The sequence below is a fragment of the Miniopterus natalensis genome, chromosome 6, assembly GCF_054644295.1.
Source record: "Miniopterus natalensis isolate mMinNat1 chromosome 6, mMinNat1.hap1, whole genome shotgun sequence".
NCBI classification, from domain to species: Eukaryota; Metazoa; Chordata; class Mammalia; order Chiroptera; family Miniopteridae; genus Miniopterus; species Miniopterus natalensis.
Window position 1 is genome coordinate 90,172,398 of NC_142086.1, and position 21,329 is coordinate 90,193,726.

Genomic DNA, 21,329 nt, shown 5'->3' on the forward strand with positions numbered 1-21,329 from the left:
CTTTGTTGTATTTGCTGGCGACTAGTTTATTTAGAGCATTTCAGGTGAGTTAATGTAGCGAGGCTGTCAGCATGTGCACCCGAGGTCAACTCACATAACATGTAGGACAGTGCCACGCACTCACTGCTCTGACGATGTTATGTCTTGTAGAAACACAGCTGATGCCTACATATTCATTCCAAATGAATATTTTGTAATACCTTAGTAGCTTACTAAAAAATTAAAATGAGAACACCTATTCAGCTTCAGTGGAATAAAATGTACAAACGTGTGTAGCTGACATGCACATCTTTCGTGCCTTGAATTTGTTTCCAAACCGATAGACTGATGGCGTTTCCTCTACCTGCTTTTAAGGACTGTTGCAGGGGACTTTGGGACTGTTATCCTGTGAAATGCACCAGGCTCTCTTTTGTTTCAGCGCTGGGTTTGAACACCACACTGGGACCTTGGTGTGATGTGATTTTAGCAGAGATCACATGGTTCTCCTGTCTCCACCAGAAAGGGTGTGTTTCTGAGAGAGCAGGGGACAGCCTTTCTTAGGAAGGGAACTGTCTAAGGATAAATTCAGAGGGTGACATTTTAATAAAGCTGAAGCCTTGTCTAATTTTTTCCTTGTGGAGCAGTCTTCTGGATTGACTTCAAAATAGGTAAAGGCCTGGCCAGCGTGGCTCAGTGGTAGCTCATCGACCTATGATCTGGGAGATTCAAGGTTCCATTCCCTGTCGGCACATTGCCCGAGTTGCGGGCACCCTCCCCAGTGGGGGCTTGCAGGAGGCAGCTGATCAATGACTCTCGTCATTGATGTTCTTCTCGCTCCCTCTTCCTCTCTGAAATCAATAAAAAATGTATTTTTTTAAAAATAAGTAAAGGCTTTTGAAAAGGAAAATTATTTTATTGAGACTTAGTACTGTCATATGAAGTGACAGTGCCCCACCATGTCCAGCGCCGAGCACCTGCAGCTCTGCCCAGGGCTTGTTGGGGCTGGTGCAGCCAGCCTGGGGTGTCCACCAGGTGATGTCCTGGGGGCGCCTTCAACCAGAGTAAGACAGGAGTGGGAGAATCAACACCCCAGTGTGCTGGTCTGCCCTCGTAGCAGTCACCGAGGTGGCATTAGATGTATAGGAGATCTATTGTGGAAACTGCTATTTGGGAAAAGGAGAGAGCTGGAGGTTGCTGGGCCAGCCCGAGTTGTGGAGTAAGGGGTGACCCATATGAAGGAGAGGGAAGGAATTAAAGACTGTCTCAGACGTGGGTTCGGGTCTAAGAAAGTTTCAGTAAGGCTGACGGAGCCCTCCACCCAAAGTCCCGCTTCTCAGGAGTCCCACATCTCCAGAGCACGCCTTCCTCCATCGTTGCCAGTCCATCACTGGCGGAGAACAGCCCCGGGGCGTGTGGCCTGGCACATCCGCCGGCTCTTGTAGGAGGCCTGAGAGGCACAAGTGTGGGTCCACCACCAACTTCTAATCTCTCAGGGACACCGGGAGCTGCACATCTCCCAGATGGCCCCAGCCACTGAGCACAGCTGCCTGCAGCAATAACATCCCCCAGAACTGGCCAAAAACTGCACGAGTACTAAAGCAAGTACCTTCCTCATGAGACTATGCTAAAATGTAGACTTCCTTAATTTTTTAAAAAGCCTTGTTTACTGAAGTGTAATTTATACAAGTAATGTTTTAGTTATGTTTGGACAGATGCCTAATTTTGTTTTAAATTGTAATTTTGCCCTGGCCAGTGTGGCTCGGTTGACTGGAGCATTATCCTGTGCACCACAAGGTGTTGGGTTCGATTCCCGGTCAGGGCACATACCCAGGTTGCAGGTTCTATTCTCTGTTGGGGTGTGTGCAGGAGGTGGCAGCCCATCGATGTTTCTCCCTTCCCTCCTCTAAAATACATTTTTTAAAATGCTAATTTCCCTTGAAATCCTGGAACCCTAAAAATGGTCAAATGTTGGAGAGCTGCAAACTACAAATGAGACTATAAATTGCTACATGGTAGTGATTCTTTGTCTTGACTAGAACTCTTCATCTCTAACATGGTCAAAGGATGTTGCCATTTTGGTCTCAGTTCAAGCAAATAAAAATGAGAACAAACAATTTCTACATGTAATGAGAACAACGAAATGTGTCTGAGTGAGTGAGAGGCCTCAAGCTTCAATAAGGCTGGCATCCAAAACATTTGGGAGGTTTCCTCCAGAACTGAAATTGTCCATGGATAGTAGGTGCCCAGCGGAAGCAGACAGGCTAAACAATTCTATGGGGCTGGTATTGACGGGCAACGCTTGGCCTGCTCCGACCTCTGGGCTCCAGCAGTTCGTACTGGCTGTTCCCCACCCGTCAGCCTAATTCCAGCAGAGGCTTGGAGGTTAGAATCACCGGCACAGTGACAATGACGAACACAGCATTTCTCAGAGTATATACTGTGGTCCAGTTGAAAAGATCCGTAGGAAAATATACCTTAGATCCTGTACTTGATGATTCAAAGCACATGGTGAACCGTAAAAGATTTGACTTCCTGTAGAAGCCCTTTTAAGCTACTTGACAAAAATACTTTGACCACAAAAGCTTACCTTTTACACTTAACCTTAAGATGCTGAAATTCCAGAGACACCTGCTGCTAAGGTACCAGACGCGGGATTGAAGAACGAACATCCTACGGCTCTAAAAAAGAGCCATCCCTTTCTATGTAGGAACAGATGCCTGCAGATCCTGAAATAAAAGTTAGCTCTAGCCTGTGTAACCTGAAGAAGGCTGCTAAAGATAATTGGATCAGGCTGTTAATATTCTCCAATTTGCCGAACGTTTCCTAGCATTTTAGATAAAAATGCAGGCTGTAAGGAAAAGGTAAACGGCAAACATCTGTCGAAATCCATAGTCTAGTAACATGGCATAGTTTTTTTATGCCATTGTTTGGGATAATTATTACTGATTTCTAAAGTATTAAGTCCTAGCTGTAGTTTACTAGGGACATACTATTAGATTGGGCTATTTTTGGCCTATAGAAATGGCAATTTTATGTATAGACCTGATAGAATTTGCCCATAGGAGAAATAATGTCAAAACTCAACATCGGTAATCAGTGTTTATTTGTTTTCAGTTGCTTGAAGCTATAGGAGCTGATATCTGTCACATCTGTCTGGGTTGTTTCAAGAGTGCGTCAGCCCATCTCTAGGCCATTAGAGTCTGTGTGTGCCGCTTAACCTGTATTCTAAGACAGCCTGCCCCAGGCATTCTCCAAATTTGTTGAAAAATTGTCCAGCTCTTTTCAAGTGTTGTAATCAACAAGGAAGTATAAATAGGAAAGAGGGCCAAGAAAAAGAAAAAATAAGTTTAAAAGTCACTAGTGCCCAGCGGGCATGGCTAAGTGGTTGAGCGTTGTCCTATGAACCAGGAGGTCACGGTTTGGTTCCTGGTCAGGGCACATGCCCAGGTTTCAGTCTCCATCCCAGTAGGGGGCGTGCAGGAGGCAGCCAATCAATAACTCTCGTCATTGATGTTTCCCTGTTCCTCTCTCTGAAATCAATAATAATAATTTAAAAACCTCACATTTAAAAGTCACTAGTAAAAGTGGCCCTTATGTTTCCAAAACTTGGGCATGTGCTTATTTCATGACTAAAATGACCAGGTTTGAAAAGATTCGGAAAAGCTGTGGCCTTCTCCTGTCAACTCCAGGAATAACAGCCCTGCTTACCCCCTCCACCCCCCTACCCCCCAGTTTTATTTGAAGAAATAAAAAAATTCCATTCTCTCCCAGCCCCATGTAGTTTTCTCTGTCAAATGCAATCGCCAGTTGAAAATGAGTCTTCTGGAAAGAGAATCGCTCAGGGACCAGTAGGTTATCTTAATTCGAGGCTGCTGTCAGCAACCACGACGAAGAGCAAATAGTTTTTCTTAGGAGAGAGTACGAATGAGAGAATGCCCTTTATTCTCAGAATTAAACCCACGTGTCTTTGCCTATGTCCTAGGAAAGAAGTGGCCTCTTGTGTAATGAATTATAGTGACTTTGGTATCCTGAAACCAGGGTGGGTCCAGCTTCTCTGAAACGGGTGAACAAGTGATAAACCGAGCCACGTGACGGGGCCTGGAGGGGAAACGGTTTTGTGTACCATGCGAAATTTAAATTCTGCTTTAGCTGTTGCAATAACGTCGCTACGGGGAAGAAAAGGCAAAGCCAAGAGGAAACGGTTCCCCAGCGGGCTGGGTCTGGAGGGTTTCAGTTCCCTCCGAGGCCGCTGGCTCTGGCTTCATTCCCATGAACTGAAACAATGTAGCGGAGGCCTCTGGCTCTGACTTCATCCCCACGAACTGAAACAATGTAGCGGACGCCGCTGTTAGCGAGCGAGCGCCGTCCGCTGAGAGACGGGGTGGGAAGGGGAGCCGGCTGGCGTGAGCGGGTCCCACAGGCAGCGGCCGCTGCCGCCCACCAGTGACAGCGACGGCCCCGGGCCTCGGGAGGGACCGGGCTTGCGGCCGCCCAGTGGCCGCCGTGCGTCCAGGTGAGCGCGCTTTGCTAGGCCGCTCCCGAGAGCCCCGGGCACCCCGCCGGTTCCAGAGCAGGCCCCGATTTCTCCCAGCCGCCCGCCCGGACGCGCGGCGACACCATGGACAGCTCTCCAGGCACCGCCCGCCGGCCCGCGTCCTGCCCCTCACCCCCCGCCGGGCTGGGCGCCGCCGCCACGGGCGGGGGGGGACTCGACGCCCGCCCGGCGCACGTGCCCGCACCCAGCCCGCGAAGGTCTTCCCTGGAGTCCACTCGCGGGGCTGGGGAGGCCGGTCCCCGTTTCCCAGCATCCCCGGCGGCGGGACCTGCGCTGCCGGCCCGGGACACCGCCCGTGGCCACGCCCGCTGCGGGCCCAGGCGGTTCCCAGCCCCTCCCCCCGCCCCGCGCCGGGCGGGCCGCGCGCTCCGGGTGGGCGGGGCCGCCTCTGGTGGGCGGGGCCTCTCTGGCGCCCCGCCCCGCCCCCGCCGCGGCGCAATGCGGAAGAGATGGTCCTGCTGGGGCGGAAGTGACGCTCCGGGCGGCGGCGGCCAGGGCTGCGGGGGCCGGCGGAGGAGGGGCCGGCGGGGGAGGTGAGCGAGCGCCGGGGGCGGGCGGCCAGACCCACGGCGGCCGGCGCGGGCGGCCGCTCCCGGAGGCGGTGTCGGCGGTCACAGCGGCGGGAGCGGTGAGGGCGCCGCGGGCGGGCTGTGGTGACAGCGCTGTCAGCGCCCGCGGGACCGGGACCCGGCGTGCGGGCGCCGTGGACGCGCCGGGCTGCTCGGCGCCTCCGGCCCCGGGAGGAGCCGCCTTCCCGGGCGGGTGACCGTCGGCGACCCCGAGGAGCCCGGCCAGGTGCGCGTCCCGGGTCGTGACTTCCCGCCCGCAGCCTGCAGCCCGCAGCCGGCGTGGCCCGGGGCCCGGGGCCGGGTCGCGCCGGGAGAGCCCTTGCGGGCGGACAGCCCTCCCTCCCCCCGCCCGAGGCGCCTTCTTCCCCCCGCTCCCGTTCCGCGCCCCCGGGACCGGCTCCAAGTTTCCGAACCGGTTCCCGGCCCGGCGGAGGCTGGTAACGGCCCGCGCAGGGCGCGCAGCCCGGTCCGTGCTCACGGCGCCGGGCTCCGAGCGCCGACCTGCCGCCCGGCACCGGCGGCTGCTCCGCGCCCGCTTGTTGGCGACGCGGGGGGACGGCGGCCCTCCCGGAATAAACCCTTCTCCCCGCGCCCCCCGCTCCCCGCCCCACCTGCCCCGCGGGAGGCTGCGGGCGGCGGGGGACCGGCTGCGGGCCGGGCCGGGCCGGGGCCGGGCGGCGCCAACCGCTGTGCTCGCTCCGCAGGGCCGCCTCCGCGGACGGCAGGATGGCGTTCAGCAAGGGCTTCCGCGTCTTCCACAAGCTGGACCCGCCGCCCTTCAGCCTGCTGGTGGAGGCCCGGCACAAGGAGGACAGCCTGCTGTTCGAGTCGGGCGCCGTGGCCGTGCTCTGTGAGTCCCGGGGCCGCGGGCGTCGCCGGTCGGCGAGGGGGGGGGGGCTCGCTGCCCCCTCGCTGCCCCCTCGCTGTCCCCCCTCCAGCCAACTGCGCGCTTATTTTCCTGCAGTCCACCTTATTTTGTCTGAAACTTTCATTTTCATTTTCTCCGCCTGCTGCACATTTTTTGGGGGGGAGCGGGGTGGGGTTGGTGCAGGTCTTGGTTACACTCCCCTCCCCCCCGTTAGTGGCTTCTGCCGCTGCCCCTAAAAGTAAACCGTGCAAAGAAATGTGGCTGCAGCTTGTATCCCAGCCCATGAAATAAATGCCTTGCTTCCCCTTTTTCCCCGTAACGAACAGAATGTCTTACAGGTCAGCCACAGTAATGAGCTGTAAGATGCTTACTCAGTGTTTTTGGACTGTCTTACGGGGAGGACCTTATGTTTACATAAGAGAATTGTAGACAATATTTAACATTTCACGTGGGATATAGAATTGATTTCGTATCCTTTAAAAAATTATTTTGATAGTCTGTTTTAAAGAAAAGGACTGCATCACACAGGAAGAACAGTGCGCTCAGCCCCCGCCAGTGGCTCAGCTGGCTGGAGCACCCTGAAGTCGCAGCCCTTCCCCTTCCCGGCCACAGCACCGGCCGGTGGCCCTTCCCTCCGGCGGAGGCGGGCCGGAGGCAGCCCCCTGAGTTTCCCTCACATGCTTCTCTTCCTCCTCTCGCCCTCCCTTTCGCTCTCTCTCAAAAGCAATAAATAATTTAAACACCCCACCATATCCTCGGGTGAAGATTTAAAAGAAAGTCGATTAATATGATTTGGGTTATTTTGTAGGCAAATGCATGAAATGAAAAATGAAAATATTGATTTAAATGTTACATTTTTCTTGAGATAAAATTTTGGCAGATAAGTCCAGTTTGAGGTTATTTGAAATGTGATTGTGTTTTTAAGAGCTTTCTAGTGGTAACTGCTTTTTCTTTATTATGTTTTTGTTATATAGGGGCACATATAGCAGAAAGAGGCTATGTGTGTTCTAAGAAACAAGTGTGAATAATATGGGTTATATTCAATCGGTATGAACTTAACTTACTCAAATCGTTCTGTATACTTAACCAAAATAGAACTTGCTATAATATTAATTTGCATAGCATATTTTTTCATACTAGAAGTATAATTCTTATACTGATGAATTGTTAATTAAAAATATTGGGGGCCACCTGGCCAGTGTTGCTCAGTGGATTGAGCATCAGCCCATGCACCAGGAGGTTGCCAGTTGGATTCTGGGTCAGGCACATGCCTGGGGGTTTCAGGCTTGATCCCTAGTAAGGGGCATGCAGGTGGCAGCCAATTGATGTTTCCCTATCGTTGATATTTATGTCTCTTTCCGCCTTCCTCTTTCTCTAAAAAATTCAATGAAAACATATTTTTAAAAACATATGGGGGAAAATGTTTGGTTTAGCATGTGAAACATTTTTCAGCTGCTTGTGTTTTTGATGACATTACCTGATTTTCTAATTTGTCTAAATTTTAAATGTTTCTTTAATTGTGGTTACTGGTAATGATAGGGTCCAAATTTTCAGCTATGAAGTATGCATTACCTATAGTTATTAGGATTGTTGCTATGCTTTACTCCAACGTCAGGAATCCTAAGGAGAAACGTACTTCCAAACCTCCAGCAGCCTTCTTTTATGCCAGAAAATGATTTTAAAAAATTCCTAAACCATCCATTTGGCATTGACATTCATTTTAAGGAAAAAGAATACTCAAAATACTTTCTTAACTATTTATTCTACTTATTGTCCTTAGATTTAGACTAAGTAATTCTTTCAGGAGAAAGAATTTGAACATTGCCTCTTGGTAAAGCTAGCATATATGGATGTGTACTCTCTGGGGTATGTTATTAGCTTTTTTATTATAAACTTTGAAGCAGTACCTAAGACATTAATGTTTAAGAGCTAACAGACCTTTTTATAAATCACTTGGCTTATAAAATTAATCTGACATTCAGCTTGGAGTGATGCCAAGGTGTGTATTGTGCTGCAGTGTTCATTTTTAAAACCTTGACAGTTTTTAACCGCCTGCTTAAAACTGTGTTCAGGGAACTGTGCTTGGGAAATACCAAGGTGTGCTCTCTATCTTCAGCAAGCCCCGCCCTTGAATCCCAGTGCGTCTTGCCTGTTAATCTACCAGGAGAATCTCCTAAAACATTTTTTATATTAAACAGAAGTATAACCCCATTTTTCAGTAAGATTAAGTTCAAACTCCTCAACCTGTTAATCAAGGCTTCCCATAATTTGGCCCTACCCTGTTTATCCAGTGTTGATCTCCTTTAAGGAAACTCTGGTGTTTCCTCAGTGCTTTCCCAGAGTACCATGCTCTTCCAGCCTCCGTCATGCTGTTCCTGGTTACGCCCTCTCTCTCCAAGACTGCTGGAAGGCTCTTCTCTGCTTTTCCAGTGCAAGCCCGTTAGTTCCAGCTCTAATTCTTCCTTCATGAGAGTCTGCCACCCGCACCCACCCCATCCAGCTCACTCACGTATCTTCCCTTCATTTTTGTAGAACTCTGTCTATATCCCAAGGCGACCACTTTTATATGCTGCTTTTGTTGGTCTCTACATGCTGCGTGCAGGTGTTTTTCTCGAAAATGGATGGTGAAAGTGACCCTAGCAAGACTCTGCCTTCATGTACCAAAAGTTTGTGATTTCTGCAGACTCTCATTGCCCTAGCTTTAATGAGTAAAGCTGAAAAATGAGACATCTTGGGAAATGCCTATTGTTGAGGATTGATAGCCGCTGAATTCTCTTGGCTTAATGCCAGATGTGCCATGAGCTGCCCAACATGAAATCTTGTCTTTCATAGTATTAGCACATATCAAACAATGGGTCATGAGGGAAAGACAGTGAGAAAATCTCAGATCACTGATCCTCTTAGGACCAAGTGTCCTCTAACGCAGCCTCAGGACTCTACGTTGACCGGATTCCAAGCTTAAATTGGTTGTGATGCCAGGACTTAGTCAATGGGCCCTGGGTACACATTCCCATCACCTGGGAGCTTTACGAGTCCTGGGGCCTGGGCTCCAGCCCCTAGAGAGCCCCTAGAGAGAGTCTGATGATAATTTCTGAGCATAGTTTATATAGGCCTTTCTATGATAATGGAACAACTTTAGTTTGCAAACTTTATTGAAAATAACCATGTTTTGCCTGGCCGGTGTTGCACGGTGGTTGAGCATTAACCTAGGAACCAAGAGGTCACAATTTGATTTCTAGTCAGGGAACAGGCCCGGGTTGCAGGCTCCGTTCCTGGTGGGGGACATGTTGAGGCAGTCGATTGATGATGTATCTTTCTCATCGATGTTTCTATCTTCCTCTCCCTCTCTAAAAATCAATAAAAACATTAAAAATAAAATAACTGTGTTTACAGAATTATGATGCTATTGTTGTTATGGGGCCAGTAGTGAGTTTTCTTGAACGCACAGCCTGGCCCGAGCGCTAACGCCCCCGCAGCACTTGTGTGTGGTGCTGTCGCATTGCGAGGATGTATGTACAGTGTTTTTCTGGACGCTTACTGCCCGAGGAAAGGCCCAAGTCTTGGCAGTCCTGGCCCCCCAGTGTTAGTACGGTGTTTACTCATACTTGCAGATACATGGTTATTAATGTGACACAGGGGAAAGAGTAACCTAAACTAGACAACAGAGTTTACAACATGCAGTATTCTATGTTTGAAAGTAGATACCTTTTTCTATAAAATTTATTTTCTCTCCTTTAAAGAATTCCTATTTGACCAAGCTGCTGATATAAAAGACATCTGTATTGTTTGGATTTGTTTATGAAAATACTAATGGAAATAACTATAACCACATCCTTAAGTAAGGCCTTTCTGAAATGCCAGTTAAGGAGGAGTGTTATTTATGACTTCTATAAATATTATTATTTTTTAAAATACGTCTTTATTGATTTCAGAGAGAGGAAGGGAGAGGGAGAGAGAGAGAGAAACATCAATGATGAGAGAGTCATTGATTGGCTGCCTCTTGCACGCCCAACTGGGGATCGAGCCCACAACCTGGGCATGTGCCCTGACCGGGAATCCAACCTCGACCTCCTGGATCCTAGGTCGATGCTCAACCGCTGAGCCACGCCCGGCTGGGCTATAAATACTATTAACAATTTATTCTAAAGTTATGTTTCTTTAAATGAAAATAATTTCATTATTGATTTCTTTTACCGCATTTGTTTATTTAAAAACCCTTCTGGACGGACATTCTGATCCTTAGATGAGTCAATATGTGTTTTTATACTGGACATTTTTTTAGTGTTACTCATTTTGAAAAATTATTCGACTGGAAGAATGTTCACTTACACTGGAAACTTGATGTCTGTGGCGCAGTGGTGCAGTGTAGCAAGTGGGTCCTCTAGTGTGCTGTGTCTGGGCCCGCGTGGGCAGCAAGTGTGATGGGCAGCAAGTCATAGCACTGCGTAGAGAGGGGTTCAGTTTTCCTATTTCTACAGTTGTAGACACAGAAAGGGCGTCACAGGGGAAGCGCAAGTAGCCAGTGAGACACATACATGCGTTAAACACTGTTTCTATATAAATCCACTGTAAAGCCATCTCATTATTTCTTAACCCATTTCCTGCTTTATTGTTAAACAGTGGATGATTAAAGAGAAGGTCAGCAGGTGGGAAGTGGAGGAGATTCTAAAGACAGAACTCACGGGTCACCTCTTTGGAAGGTGGGCATGCAGGGTGTGTAGATTCCTCTTATGATTAGAGCTTTGGCTCTCCTGGATATCACACGGTAATAGGGGTTACTTGCTTTTCTCTGCCTAGTGGGTAGATTATTTTCAGGCTTTCCAAGTAGCATGAGCTGAGTCCAATCAAATCAGCACCAAAATCATGCACTTTAATGGACAGCAAGGCCTGGTTTTACGTGGTTTTACTCCGGGTTGTCCATCTCAGTTTGTCTAGTTTATTCTTTCTTTTATCATGGAAATATTAGCCATAAAATCATAGGACAATATCCTGGAGACCTTTGTCACAGAATCTGAACTACCTGCCCTTTCTGTGAAACTGCGTCTTGTAAAGGAGTGGTAATGAAACAGTAGGGCCATTTGCTGGAAGCCTCCTCTGCCAGGCACAGCATGAAGCCACGGTCCCTAAACCTGGTTTCATGGCATCCTTGATGTCTCATCAGGTTACTCACGGCACCCCTAGGCCACAGTTCTGTTTGTTAAATAGGTCCAGACAATAAATATTTCTGTCCTAAGAACTTTAGTAGTTGTTTGGAAAAAAAATGCAAATAAATTGAAAATAATTTATTTTCTTTGTAAATAACCACAGCTATTTACTAATGGGATGTGTATGCCTGTAGAGCTTTGGACAGCTTTTCCAACCTTGGAATCAGATGGGACAGTGCCACCGTCATTTCTTGTTCCCATTGATTTTTACTGCAGCAGCCACTGCAGACCCAGCCTCAGAAAGATAAGTGAACCAAGGACCGCGCTGCAACCTGATGTTGAAAGTCTGAGCCATGTGTCTGTATCTCCCTGCCGCCTCCAATTTAAAATACCCTGCAGCGCCCTGGCCGGGCGGGTCAGTAGTTTGGAGCGTCACCCCGTACACCAAAATGTTGTGGGTTCTGTCTCTGATTGGGGTGCATCCAGGAGGCCGCCTGTCAGTGTTTCTCATGTGATGTTGTTTCTTCCCCCCTCCACAGTGTATTCTCGGGCGAGGGTTAAACAATAAAGTGCCCCGCAGCTCTGCTAGGAGTTCGTTGGCGTCCCAGAGCGTCTCGGCCTGCGTGTCATTAGACAGGCTTTATTTCATTTATTTCATTTATTTCATTTATTTCATTCATTTATTTCATTTATTTCATTTCATTTATTTCATTTATTTCATTTAAAGCTTGTGCTTTACCCCATATCACAGGTGTGGAGACTGAGGCTTGGAGAAATGAAATAATGGCTCCAATGGCATAGTCTTACCATTTGTTTTTCTCCACTGTAATTATTGTCTGTGCTGTTGTGAGGATGGTGGTGGTGATTTGGGGAGCTTGGGGGATGAAAGGGATGCCAATAGGAGACTCAAGTTAGGAGCGACAGGGTACGTGTGCTGATGAGGGGGCTACACTTGCTGTGATCTTGTCCACGGGCTAGTAATACAGTGGAGGGAGGGAGACCTGGCTAATTTAGAGTGGGCCATGTAAGACAGTCTCTGAGGTGGCCAAGTTAAATGTCAGCTTCTAGAACTTGGCATGACAAGTGTCGTAGGTGGCGATGACAAGCAGTGTGCATAGTTCCTTTTTATTGAATTGCCAAGTGCTGCCAGTCATCCTGGTTGCCCTTTAGAAAAGTAGAAGTGTCCTGTCTCTTTTTAAGAGACATGTTCAAGTTGAGAGAAGTGACGTTATATAGTTGACTTCTGCTGCACAGAAGTGATGAAATGTAGGTGTGTGTATCAGTTTATGTTAGAGTTGCAAAAATTCATTTCTGTTTTGTAAATAATCCTGGGGATGTTCATATTTAATAGAAATATCTTAAATATAACAATACAAATGTCTTAAAATTGAACTTAAATATCAACGCTTAAAAAAATAATCTCTCCTCCCCATTCTGTCTGGGTGGCAGGGTCCGCCTGTGACAGGAGGCCAGCCAGTGTCCCTGAGTGCTCTCACTTTTCACCACTTAACTCTGCTGTGAGGAGGAAAGGGGGAAGGCTGCATTCCTCTCACTGAGCAGTAAAACCCTGCTGTGAAACTTTACTCATGATTTAAGGTCTATCAGATGTTCTTAATTGTCCCATAAAAATATAGCCCAGGACGGTAATAGGATGTTTGCTTATGACTATGATGGTGTAACAGTAACTAAACTTACCATCCCACCTTAAATAACAACAAACAAAATTTATGGAACAGATTTCAGACATGGAACAGTAGTCAGCACAGGACGCTGCTCCCCGAGAGAAGGGAAATGAACAGGTGAGACTATGGGCTCCCCAGCTCGCTGCCTTGAGAGCTTCCAGGTGCCACAGGACGCCTGGCAGTCTCCCAGAGACGAGGCAGTCGGGACGTTGGGGAAACTAAGGCAGCTGCAGTTCTCAGGGCTGGGTACCAGAGAGGAGACAGCTGCACCGAGAGCCCCAGAGGTGTGGAGGCGATTCCACTCGAGACTCCGAAAGGAGGAAGAATTTTAAAAACTGCATATTATATTTTTACTGGTGACAAACAAATTTAAATTTGCTTGAGTTTTTTAATAAGAATTTGCGGTTTATGCTTTCTACTAAAATAGATTTTGCAGGTGTAAGCCATTGTTGTTCCTCTGTAATTTTGCATAATAGAAGCACAGTGTTCACCTTGGAGTCCGTTTCCTAGCTACTAACCTGGTCAAATGACCGAGAGGAGAGTGGGCAGCTGGAGAGTGTTACCTCTTCTTGGGCAATTGGACACTTTTAACTACTCCCTCAGTTCCGGTGGAAAGAATTTGTATGCCCTTTAAATTCCTGGATGATTTTGAGATAACAAAGTCAGTGAAAATAAGAAATAGAAAACAAAATAGTTCTTATGAAATTATTTGCTTAAACATTAAGTATTTTTATATATTGGATGTTATACTTATTTAAATGCCTTCTTCTATTTTATCATCATCTTCATATATAACTTTTTATGTGTAAAGTGTATTCACTTGTGTAAACTAGCTCTTAGCAATGAAACTGTATTATGGGTTGTGTTTCATTCTTTTCATTGGTAGACCATAGGATTGCTGAAGTCTGTTGAGTACCTTACTGCAATGTAGTTAAACAGTCTGTTAGTATCCTGCAGACCACGTGCAAAGTTCAGGCAGGATGGATCTTTTTTTTTTTAAAGAATAGTTTATTGATTTTTAGAGAGAAAGGGAGGGGGAGAGAGGGAGAAACATCGATGTGAGAGCGTTAACCTGAATCGGCTGCCTCCTGCACATCCCTACTGGGGATTGAGACTATAACCCGGGCACGTGCCCTGACTGAGAACTGAACCAATGACCTTTGGGTGTGTGGGATGACGCTTGGCCAACTGAGCCATACTGGCCAGGGCAGGAAGGGTCTTATGATTAAGTAAATTCTCAGCCGGTGTGCATTAGTGCTCATTAGCGGTCATCATTTTCTTGGAGAATGGGGTAGGAAGTACAGTTAATCAGATTTGCAGATGTTTCAGAGTCGTGTGGGACGGACACAGAGCTGGGTAGAATAGTTATTATTTTGGATGACAGTCAAAATCCAGCTTTTTCAAACTGAGCTGCATAGTTATTATTTTGGATGACAGTCAAAATCCAGCTTTTTCAAACTGAGCTGCAGGGTTAGAACCCACCAGCTGAAAATGCACTGCCCCTCGCAGTGGAGCAGAGTGAGTTTGTGTCCCTTTCTGATCTGACTGCCATGGCTGCAGGGCTCTCGTGTGCTGCTTGGATCGGGAAGATGGCTGGGAAAGAAGGTGGAATTGCTGGCTGTCTGGGTTCCCATTGCACCCCAGCCTGTGTGGCGACTGCACAAGCAGGAGGGTTGAAGTAGGAACTGGCTGAGGTCCGCTGACCGCTGCGTTCCTTCAGACCTGCTTTCTTCTGTCTGCCTATCTCACTGGATCTCACACCATCCCCCTGAATGCCTGCCCCCCCCACACGTTCACTCCACTCCCAAGTCCTGTCAGCTCGGCCTCCTAATTTCATTCACTGTCTAGCTGGTTCCGTCCCAGTCAGTCCACGAGTCCCTTTCATGAACCATTGTCATCGCCTTTTCCCCTGGTCTCCCTGCTTCTACCTCCCACCCACGGTCCAGTCTTTAAAAACACAATTTGGTCACATTATTTCCTTGCTTACTGCCCTTCAGTGGTTGACACTAGACTTTGAGTCCAGTGCTCTTCGGTGTCTGTGTTCCAGCCACACTGACCTTTTAGTTCTGAATGTGCCAAATTCTCTCTGGTCTCAGGGTCTTTACACATGCTATTCCCTCTGCTTAAAATGTTATCTTTAAAAATAAACTTATTCACATTTGTAGAAAAGTAATAAACCATAAATGTGCAACTTGAAGTACCTCAGTGCACACACCCGTGTTACCACCTCCAGGTCGAGAATAGACATTGCTGCTGGCTCTCCAGAAGGTCCCTCGTTTCCTCTTCAGTTATCTCCACCGTAGTCCAGAGATCATTTCTGTTCTGACTTCTTACCTCATAGGTTAGTTTTATCTGGTTGAATTGAGCAGAAATGAAACCATTCCGTGTGTTGTGCGGTGCTGGCTTCTTTCTCAGTGTCGCAGTGGGAGGCGCCCGAGTGGCAGCCTGTGGCAGTGGCCTGTTCACTTCAGTTGCTGTGTAGTGTCCCACTGTAGGAATACTCCGGTGTCTGTCCTTTGACACTGCTTCATTTCAGTGTTTCCCCTTACGGGTGGCACTAGAGTGACCGTCTTGCCCATGCCTGTTGGTGCACATGTGTACACATTTCTGTGGGGCATGTTCTTAGGGATGGAATTGCTGGACCATAGGCCGTGTGTGTCGCCTGGGGCATTTTCACCCCCACTCCCCATCTGGCTAACTCCCTGTCTGTTCTTCGGGTTTCAGCCTAAAGTTCTCACTCCTGCCGAGATTTTAAGTTCGGTTGTTGCAGTTGATTGTACTGACCGTAACTTGTAGTTTGCATTTGTGTGGTTATGTGACGCCCGTCTTCCTGACAGAAGGTATTGGCGCTGACTTTTTCTTGCCAGGCCTGGCATGTGGTAGGCATTCAGCACATACTTGTTGCATGAACAAGTGAAAGGTTGCTTCTGTTTGGGGCTGTTGCCAAGATTGGAATGTGTGGTTTCAGTGGGCATTAATTTGGATAGCTTCATGTCTTCGCGCTGGAATGGAATTAATTATACAGGGCACCTTTCCTTGTGGGGCCTTCTTCCCTTGGTGTGGTGGAGAAGGGCAGCAGCTCCCTGGCAGCTGGTTCTGTGATCGCGGCTGAGTCACCAGCCTCCAGTCTTCTCCTTCCGAAAAGTGTGGCCTCGCGGCCTCCTCTGGGTCCTCTGCCCGCAGGCTCTGGGTCTGCGTGTGCTGCCCGCATGCAAATCCCCGACCGCAGACCGCGGGGCGTGTGCCACAGGCCGGCTGCGCTCGAGGAAGGTCGCTCCGGGCGTCTCGCTTCCTGTTCTCGTTGCCGCTCTCTCGCTTCCCCTTGCTCCTGCGGAGAGGGTGCCTGTCCCGCCTCGAAGGCCTGGGCCCCAGCAGGGTGCGGACCGTGTTAGCAGGGTCTTCACTGGGCAGCCTACCACTGAGTTTGAGTTTTTGTAATTGATCAGAAGGTAGAGAAACTTACATTTAAATTTCATCCTCAAAGTACCACTTAAGTTAAAAACAAATGGCTTCTAAGTTGCCTGATGGCCTCAGGAGTGAGTTGATTTGTTTCTTCCCCGTCAGCCGGCGGAGTTGGCAGTGCAGGCGTGGCCACCACGGACGGTTATTCCGGTTATTCCGTGTTTCAGAGCCGCGCTCGGGGAAACGGGGAGCAGGCACCTGAGCGTCTCCCCCACCCCTGTGGCCTGATCGGCGCTTCACTGCTGCCTGGAGTTCCAGCTGGCGGGGGTGTCATGGGACACAGCCCGGGACGGTGGCCACTCCGGCCGAAGCGTGTCTAATGCTGCGGTAGACGGCGGCTGGTGTGTTCGCTCTGACAGGACAGCTGACGCATCTCCGTCGACGGCACAGGTCACCGCTTAGCCGCTGTCGGCACCCCGCTCCTGTAGCTCAGGTGGGAGACGTAGGCGAGGCCTCCTTCAGCCACCGGTCGGTCCAGCTCGGAGCACTCGGACAGCGTGCGCCGAGCTGAGCAGTGGGCGAGTGAAGCTGTGGGGTGTCACTGCCTCATGGCTGGGGGGGGTTTTCAACGTCCTTAACCTCTCCTGTGAGAGCAAAGGCGAGCTTGTTATTTCCAAGGATAGTTTCAGCATAGTAGGGTTTAAAGCTAAGTTATTTAGGGTGAATGTAAGGGAAACATTTATGACAGTACAGAGATATTTGTCCATTTTGGGGTCTCCAGTCAGGAATTTCCAAGTCGTCGTCTTTCTCCGACGTCCGTCGTGCTTGTGACTAGACGCCTCTGGTCGAGGGTGATGGGGCGCGCACCTCTCCGAGCACTTAGGGCCCAGTGGCCTCTGCTCTCTCGCCGACGGGGCAGAGTTACCCTGTCTTCCTGCCTTTTTAAATTTATCAGTACGCCAAAGAATGTTGTCAGAATAAACTTCTATCCTTTTGTTTGGGGAAGTAAAGGAGAGACAGTGCTGCTGACTCCCGGTTCTCACCCAGCCTCAGCGAGCATCAGCTCGTGGACACCTGGTTTCTCCGTGTCTCTCTCCACTCTCTCCCGTCCTCAGTGATTTTCAAGTAAATCCCAGGCAGCATGTAATTTCATCCATAAATATTTTTATCAGAATCAGCGTTTATAGCACACATTTTGTTTTAAATTGTGCTCTGTGGCCTTACTCCTATTCCCGGGGAGTGAACTGGGGCCTTCGGATCCGTTCAGTGATGTGGGGAAACGTTTAAAAGTACAGCTTCCCTTGTAGATCTGACGGGTAAGGCAGCTCTTTTCTCAGGAAGTGCGTGTTCGCAGTCCGTTAAAGACTAAGGAGAGGCTGAGGCCCGAGCGCGGGAGTTGAAGGTAGCGGGAGGAGGGGAGGCGCTTCCCTTTCAGCTGGGAGGGGACTGGGCACCATCATCCCTGGGCTGCAGCTCCTGACTCAGGTCGGGCCGCCCGAGTGTGCGCGGCTCACGGTCAGCTGCGGTCCAGGCCTGCTTGCCTTGGCTAGACTGCTCAAGATCCTGAATTCCTCCTGCTTGTCACCAGAAGTCAGTAACAAGTGAGGAGAAAGGCTTGTTTTCCCGGCATCTTGCTTGTTTAACAACAGCACCTGAACAGGAGGAAAAAACACAGCCCCCTGCGGAAAGCAGCCGCTTCCCGAGGCGCAGAGGGTGCCACGAAGGGCGGCCCTCGCGGAGCGCGACCTGAGCCTGCCGTCACGGCCACCCGGCTCCCGTTTCCGCTCATCCTTTCACCGGGCTTTCCCCCAGCTCTCCACACACCTTGGCACTTGATAAGCTCCTAGTTTAACCCCTGGTTGGAGATAATCTAACGACGCCAGGCTTCCCCACGCCCATGCTCACACCAGCCACAGACACCGCCTGCAGCTTCCAGACGGCTGTGAGGGGCGTTGCGTGTCAGTAAGGGAGCGTTCAGGCCCTGGCGGTGCTGTTAGGGTTTCTCTTTCTATGGATTACTGTAAACTAAAGGGACACTTCCTTGGTCTGCACCTCTCGATTCGCTCTTGTCTGTCAGATGGATACTTAGCCACACTGTTCCGTGTCTGTGTTAGGCCCATGTTACGTTGAGATACGAAGAAAGGAGATCTGGTCTCCGCTGTTGGTCTGCAGGTGTCCCCGGTGTGAAATGGAGAAGAGAGCGACTCGCCGCCAGGGCGGGCGGGCGGGCTCAGGAAGGAAGTGGCATTCGAGTTAGTGTCGAGTCAGTATCGCAGGCGGGGTGGGTGGACTGTTTACAGACGCGGTGCTGCCTGAGGGTTATTTATACACAGGGTTTAAAGTAGTAGGGTCTCTTCTTCTTTACCTAATCTCTGAGAGGAAGGCTCTCAGATTATCTTCCAGCATTAAATTACCAGAGAAATGGGACCATATTTTGACTAGGTCTCTCCTCTTACCTCATATATTTCTCTATATTTCATGGAGCTTCATAAAGTAAAGGCATCTTTCTTCCTCTGAGAAAAATGTGCAGTGAGGGATAGCATGGTATTACAAGTTTATCTTAATGCCATTTGGAGATAAGAGCATCTTAATTTAGGAATATGCACATGTACTTTTTAAAATTTATTTTTGTTGGTTACATTTGAAATATTTTAAAATTTAAAATAATTTTCAGCATATAGAAAAGTTGAATTTCAGTGCAAAGAACTTTTTTTTGAGCTACTTGAGGATAAGTTGCTGACATGATGCCCTGTCACCCATAAATACTTTATTATGTATTTCCTAGAAAGCCGCTTTCCTGCTTAACTACACGAGAACCTTGAAAAATTAACACTGTCCTCCTGGTAGTCCTCAGACTCCGTGCAGCTGCCCCCATTGTCCCAACGGTGACTCATTTATAGCAAAAAGATCCAGTTCAGATTTGCGCGTTCTATTTGTTGTCATGTCCCTTTTGTCTCCTTAAACCTGAGAAGTTCCTTGGCCGTGGACGTGTTTGAATTAGAACTTGTGAAGGTGAAGGCCGACTGTTTGTAGAATGACCCTCACGTGCTCAGATTCAGGTTATGAGTCTCGGCGGGAATGTCAGAGTGGTGCTGGTCCTTTCATCGTGCCCGGGCAGGTGGCGCACAGTGTGACCTGTCCGTTCCTGTTGGCCTGCACTGTGAGCACTTGGGTAAGGTGGGGTCTGTGAGGCCTCAGGCAGACTCTTTCTCCTTTACAATTAATAGGTGTTTTGAAGTGAGGTACTTTGAGACCATGTAAATATCCTGTTCTCATTGGACTTTCCACTTATGGTCCTAGTGGGTTAGAATCTGTTACTCTTACTCTTATCATTTATTTTGATGTTCAGCTTGTAGCGTGTGGCCTATAAAACTCTAGAGTGATATTTGCCTGGGAGGCATGTTCTCTATAATCAGAGATATAACAAGCCTCCTGATGTGTTAGGGGCAGGCAGTCCTTTGTAAAATATCATTAAAATGTACCTTGTGGTGCTTTATATTTGTGTGGCTCATCACTGAACCTTAGGAGTAACCGTTGTGCAAACCTATGGAACGGTAATAATAATAGGAACTCTAGGAATGCAAGTGAAACACGCATCCCCGTAACTGACGGCCTGGCGAGGTATTCCCCACTTCCTAATTTCACATGAGCAGGTCCGTACAGACGAACGCCTGCGCTAGTGATGAACACACTAGGGAATTGTGGAAGCATCAGCTAACTGAGTGATTAATGAAGCACTTAGTCTTAGTCTGTCTACCAGCTAGCAGAGCACAACTCACTGGAACGCAGAGGTGGGACAGCTGGGCCTGGAGACTTGAGGGTGGGATGGTCTGACGAGAGGGGAGAGGGGATCGGCAGGGAAGGAGATGGTCCGGGGAATCCTGGGAAGAGCTCGAGGCGAAGGAAACGGCCCCTAATGCACAGTCCCGAGGAGTGGTGGGCAGAGCAGCGGGCCCAGAGACAGTCCTGTGGCATCCAGGTGGACAGGAAGTGGGAAGTCACAGGCTGTGCTTCCGTGTGGGACACAGCCAGAGGCACTGCACTCCTGTGCCACAGGTGAGTGAGGCCGGAGAAGGGGTCAGCGAGCCCGTCAGCAGGAGGTGATCGGCGCTGGGAGTGGGGAGGGAGGGTGGCGGGAAGGAAAGGACTTGGAGGGAGAGGGCAGAGGGAGCAAGGACATGCCTTTCTGCATTTGTAGACTTGAGAAGGTAGTGTTTGTAATTATCAGTTGAGATGCTAGCTATGGTTTATATTTCTTTGGTTGTTTCCCAAATATTTAGTTAAGTGTGTTTGCTAATAACTAGGAACATTTTTCCTTCAAAGCGCCAGAGCTGTTTTTTTCCTTAGTAGAAGAAACAAAACAGCCTTTGGTGGGGAAATAATTCTGTGGTTTATATTCATTAGCAAGATAACATTGATTTTATTGCGGAAGAAATAAATCGAGACAAAGGCAGACTGAAGATTTCCTGTTGGAGTGCTAAACCGAGTGGTCATTAGCCTTTATTATGTAAACGCTGGTCAGTCTCCTGGGAGGCAGCCCCAGCTAGTCTCTGTCAGGGGTAAAAGCATGAGTGGGCCAGGCCTCTGCCTTCAGGAGCAGGCTGCTAGGGAAGACAGTGATGCGGCTCCTTGAAATGTTTGGGTGAGATGGGGGGAGCTCTGAGGGAGCTGTGCTGGCGAGAAGTGAAGGTTTCCAGAAAGGAGCCTTCTGCCTGGCCTTTGATCAGGTGAATAGAATTTTGCCAGGAGGCAAAGGCTGGGGAGAACCTTGAAGGCAGGAGGCTAGGTTGGTGTGCGAAGGGTCAGAAATGTGAAAGAGCAGGTTTGGGCACTAGTGAGAGTTGTCTGTGGTTAGAGCCTGGGGTGCGATGCAGTGAGCGGAAGAGGGGGGTGGGAAACGAAACAGAAAGAGCGTGCGGAGGCCAGGTTTGAAAGATGCCTTGTTGAGGACTTGGTCTTACCCCGTAGGGGCTGTCATGGCCGAGTGGTGCTGGTAGTGAGAACAGTCGGACAGATCAGTGAGGGAGAAAGGAAATTCGAAAACAACCCCCAAACATGAATATTAGTAAAGGTCAGTGCTCAGGTCAGTGGGGGATGGGTTTGGGTAACTCTGGGAAGAACAGTTAAGTT

At 49.0% G+C, this 21,329-nt stretch overlaps 1 protein-coding gene across 1 annotated transcript in view; it reads left to right on the forward strand.

The window, feature by feature from the left end:
- The first annotated feature begins 5,288 nt into the window (after positions 1-5,288).
- The window catches only part of SYNJ1 (synaptojanin 1), a 64,750-nt gene continuing 48,709 nt past the window's right edge, over positions 5,289-21,329 (forward strand). The window contains exons 1-2 of the mRNA XM_087818482.1: positions 5,289-5,329; positions 5,808-5,953. Coding sequence (XP_087674608.1) covers positions 5,830-5,953 — 124 coding nt within the window. The 5' untranslated portion in view covers positions 5,289-5,329; positions 5,808-5,829. The remainder of the gene's footprint in view (positions 5,330-5,807; positions 5,954-21,329) is intronic.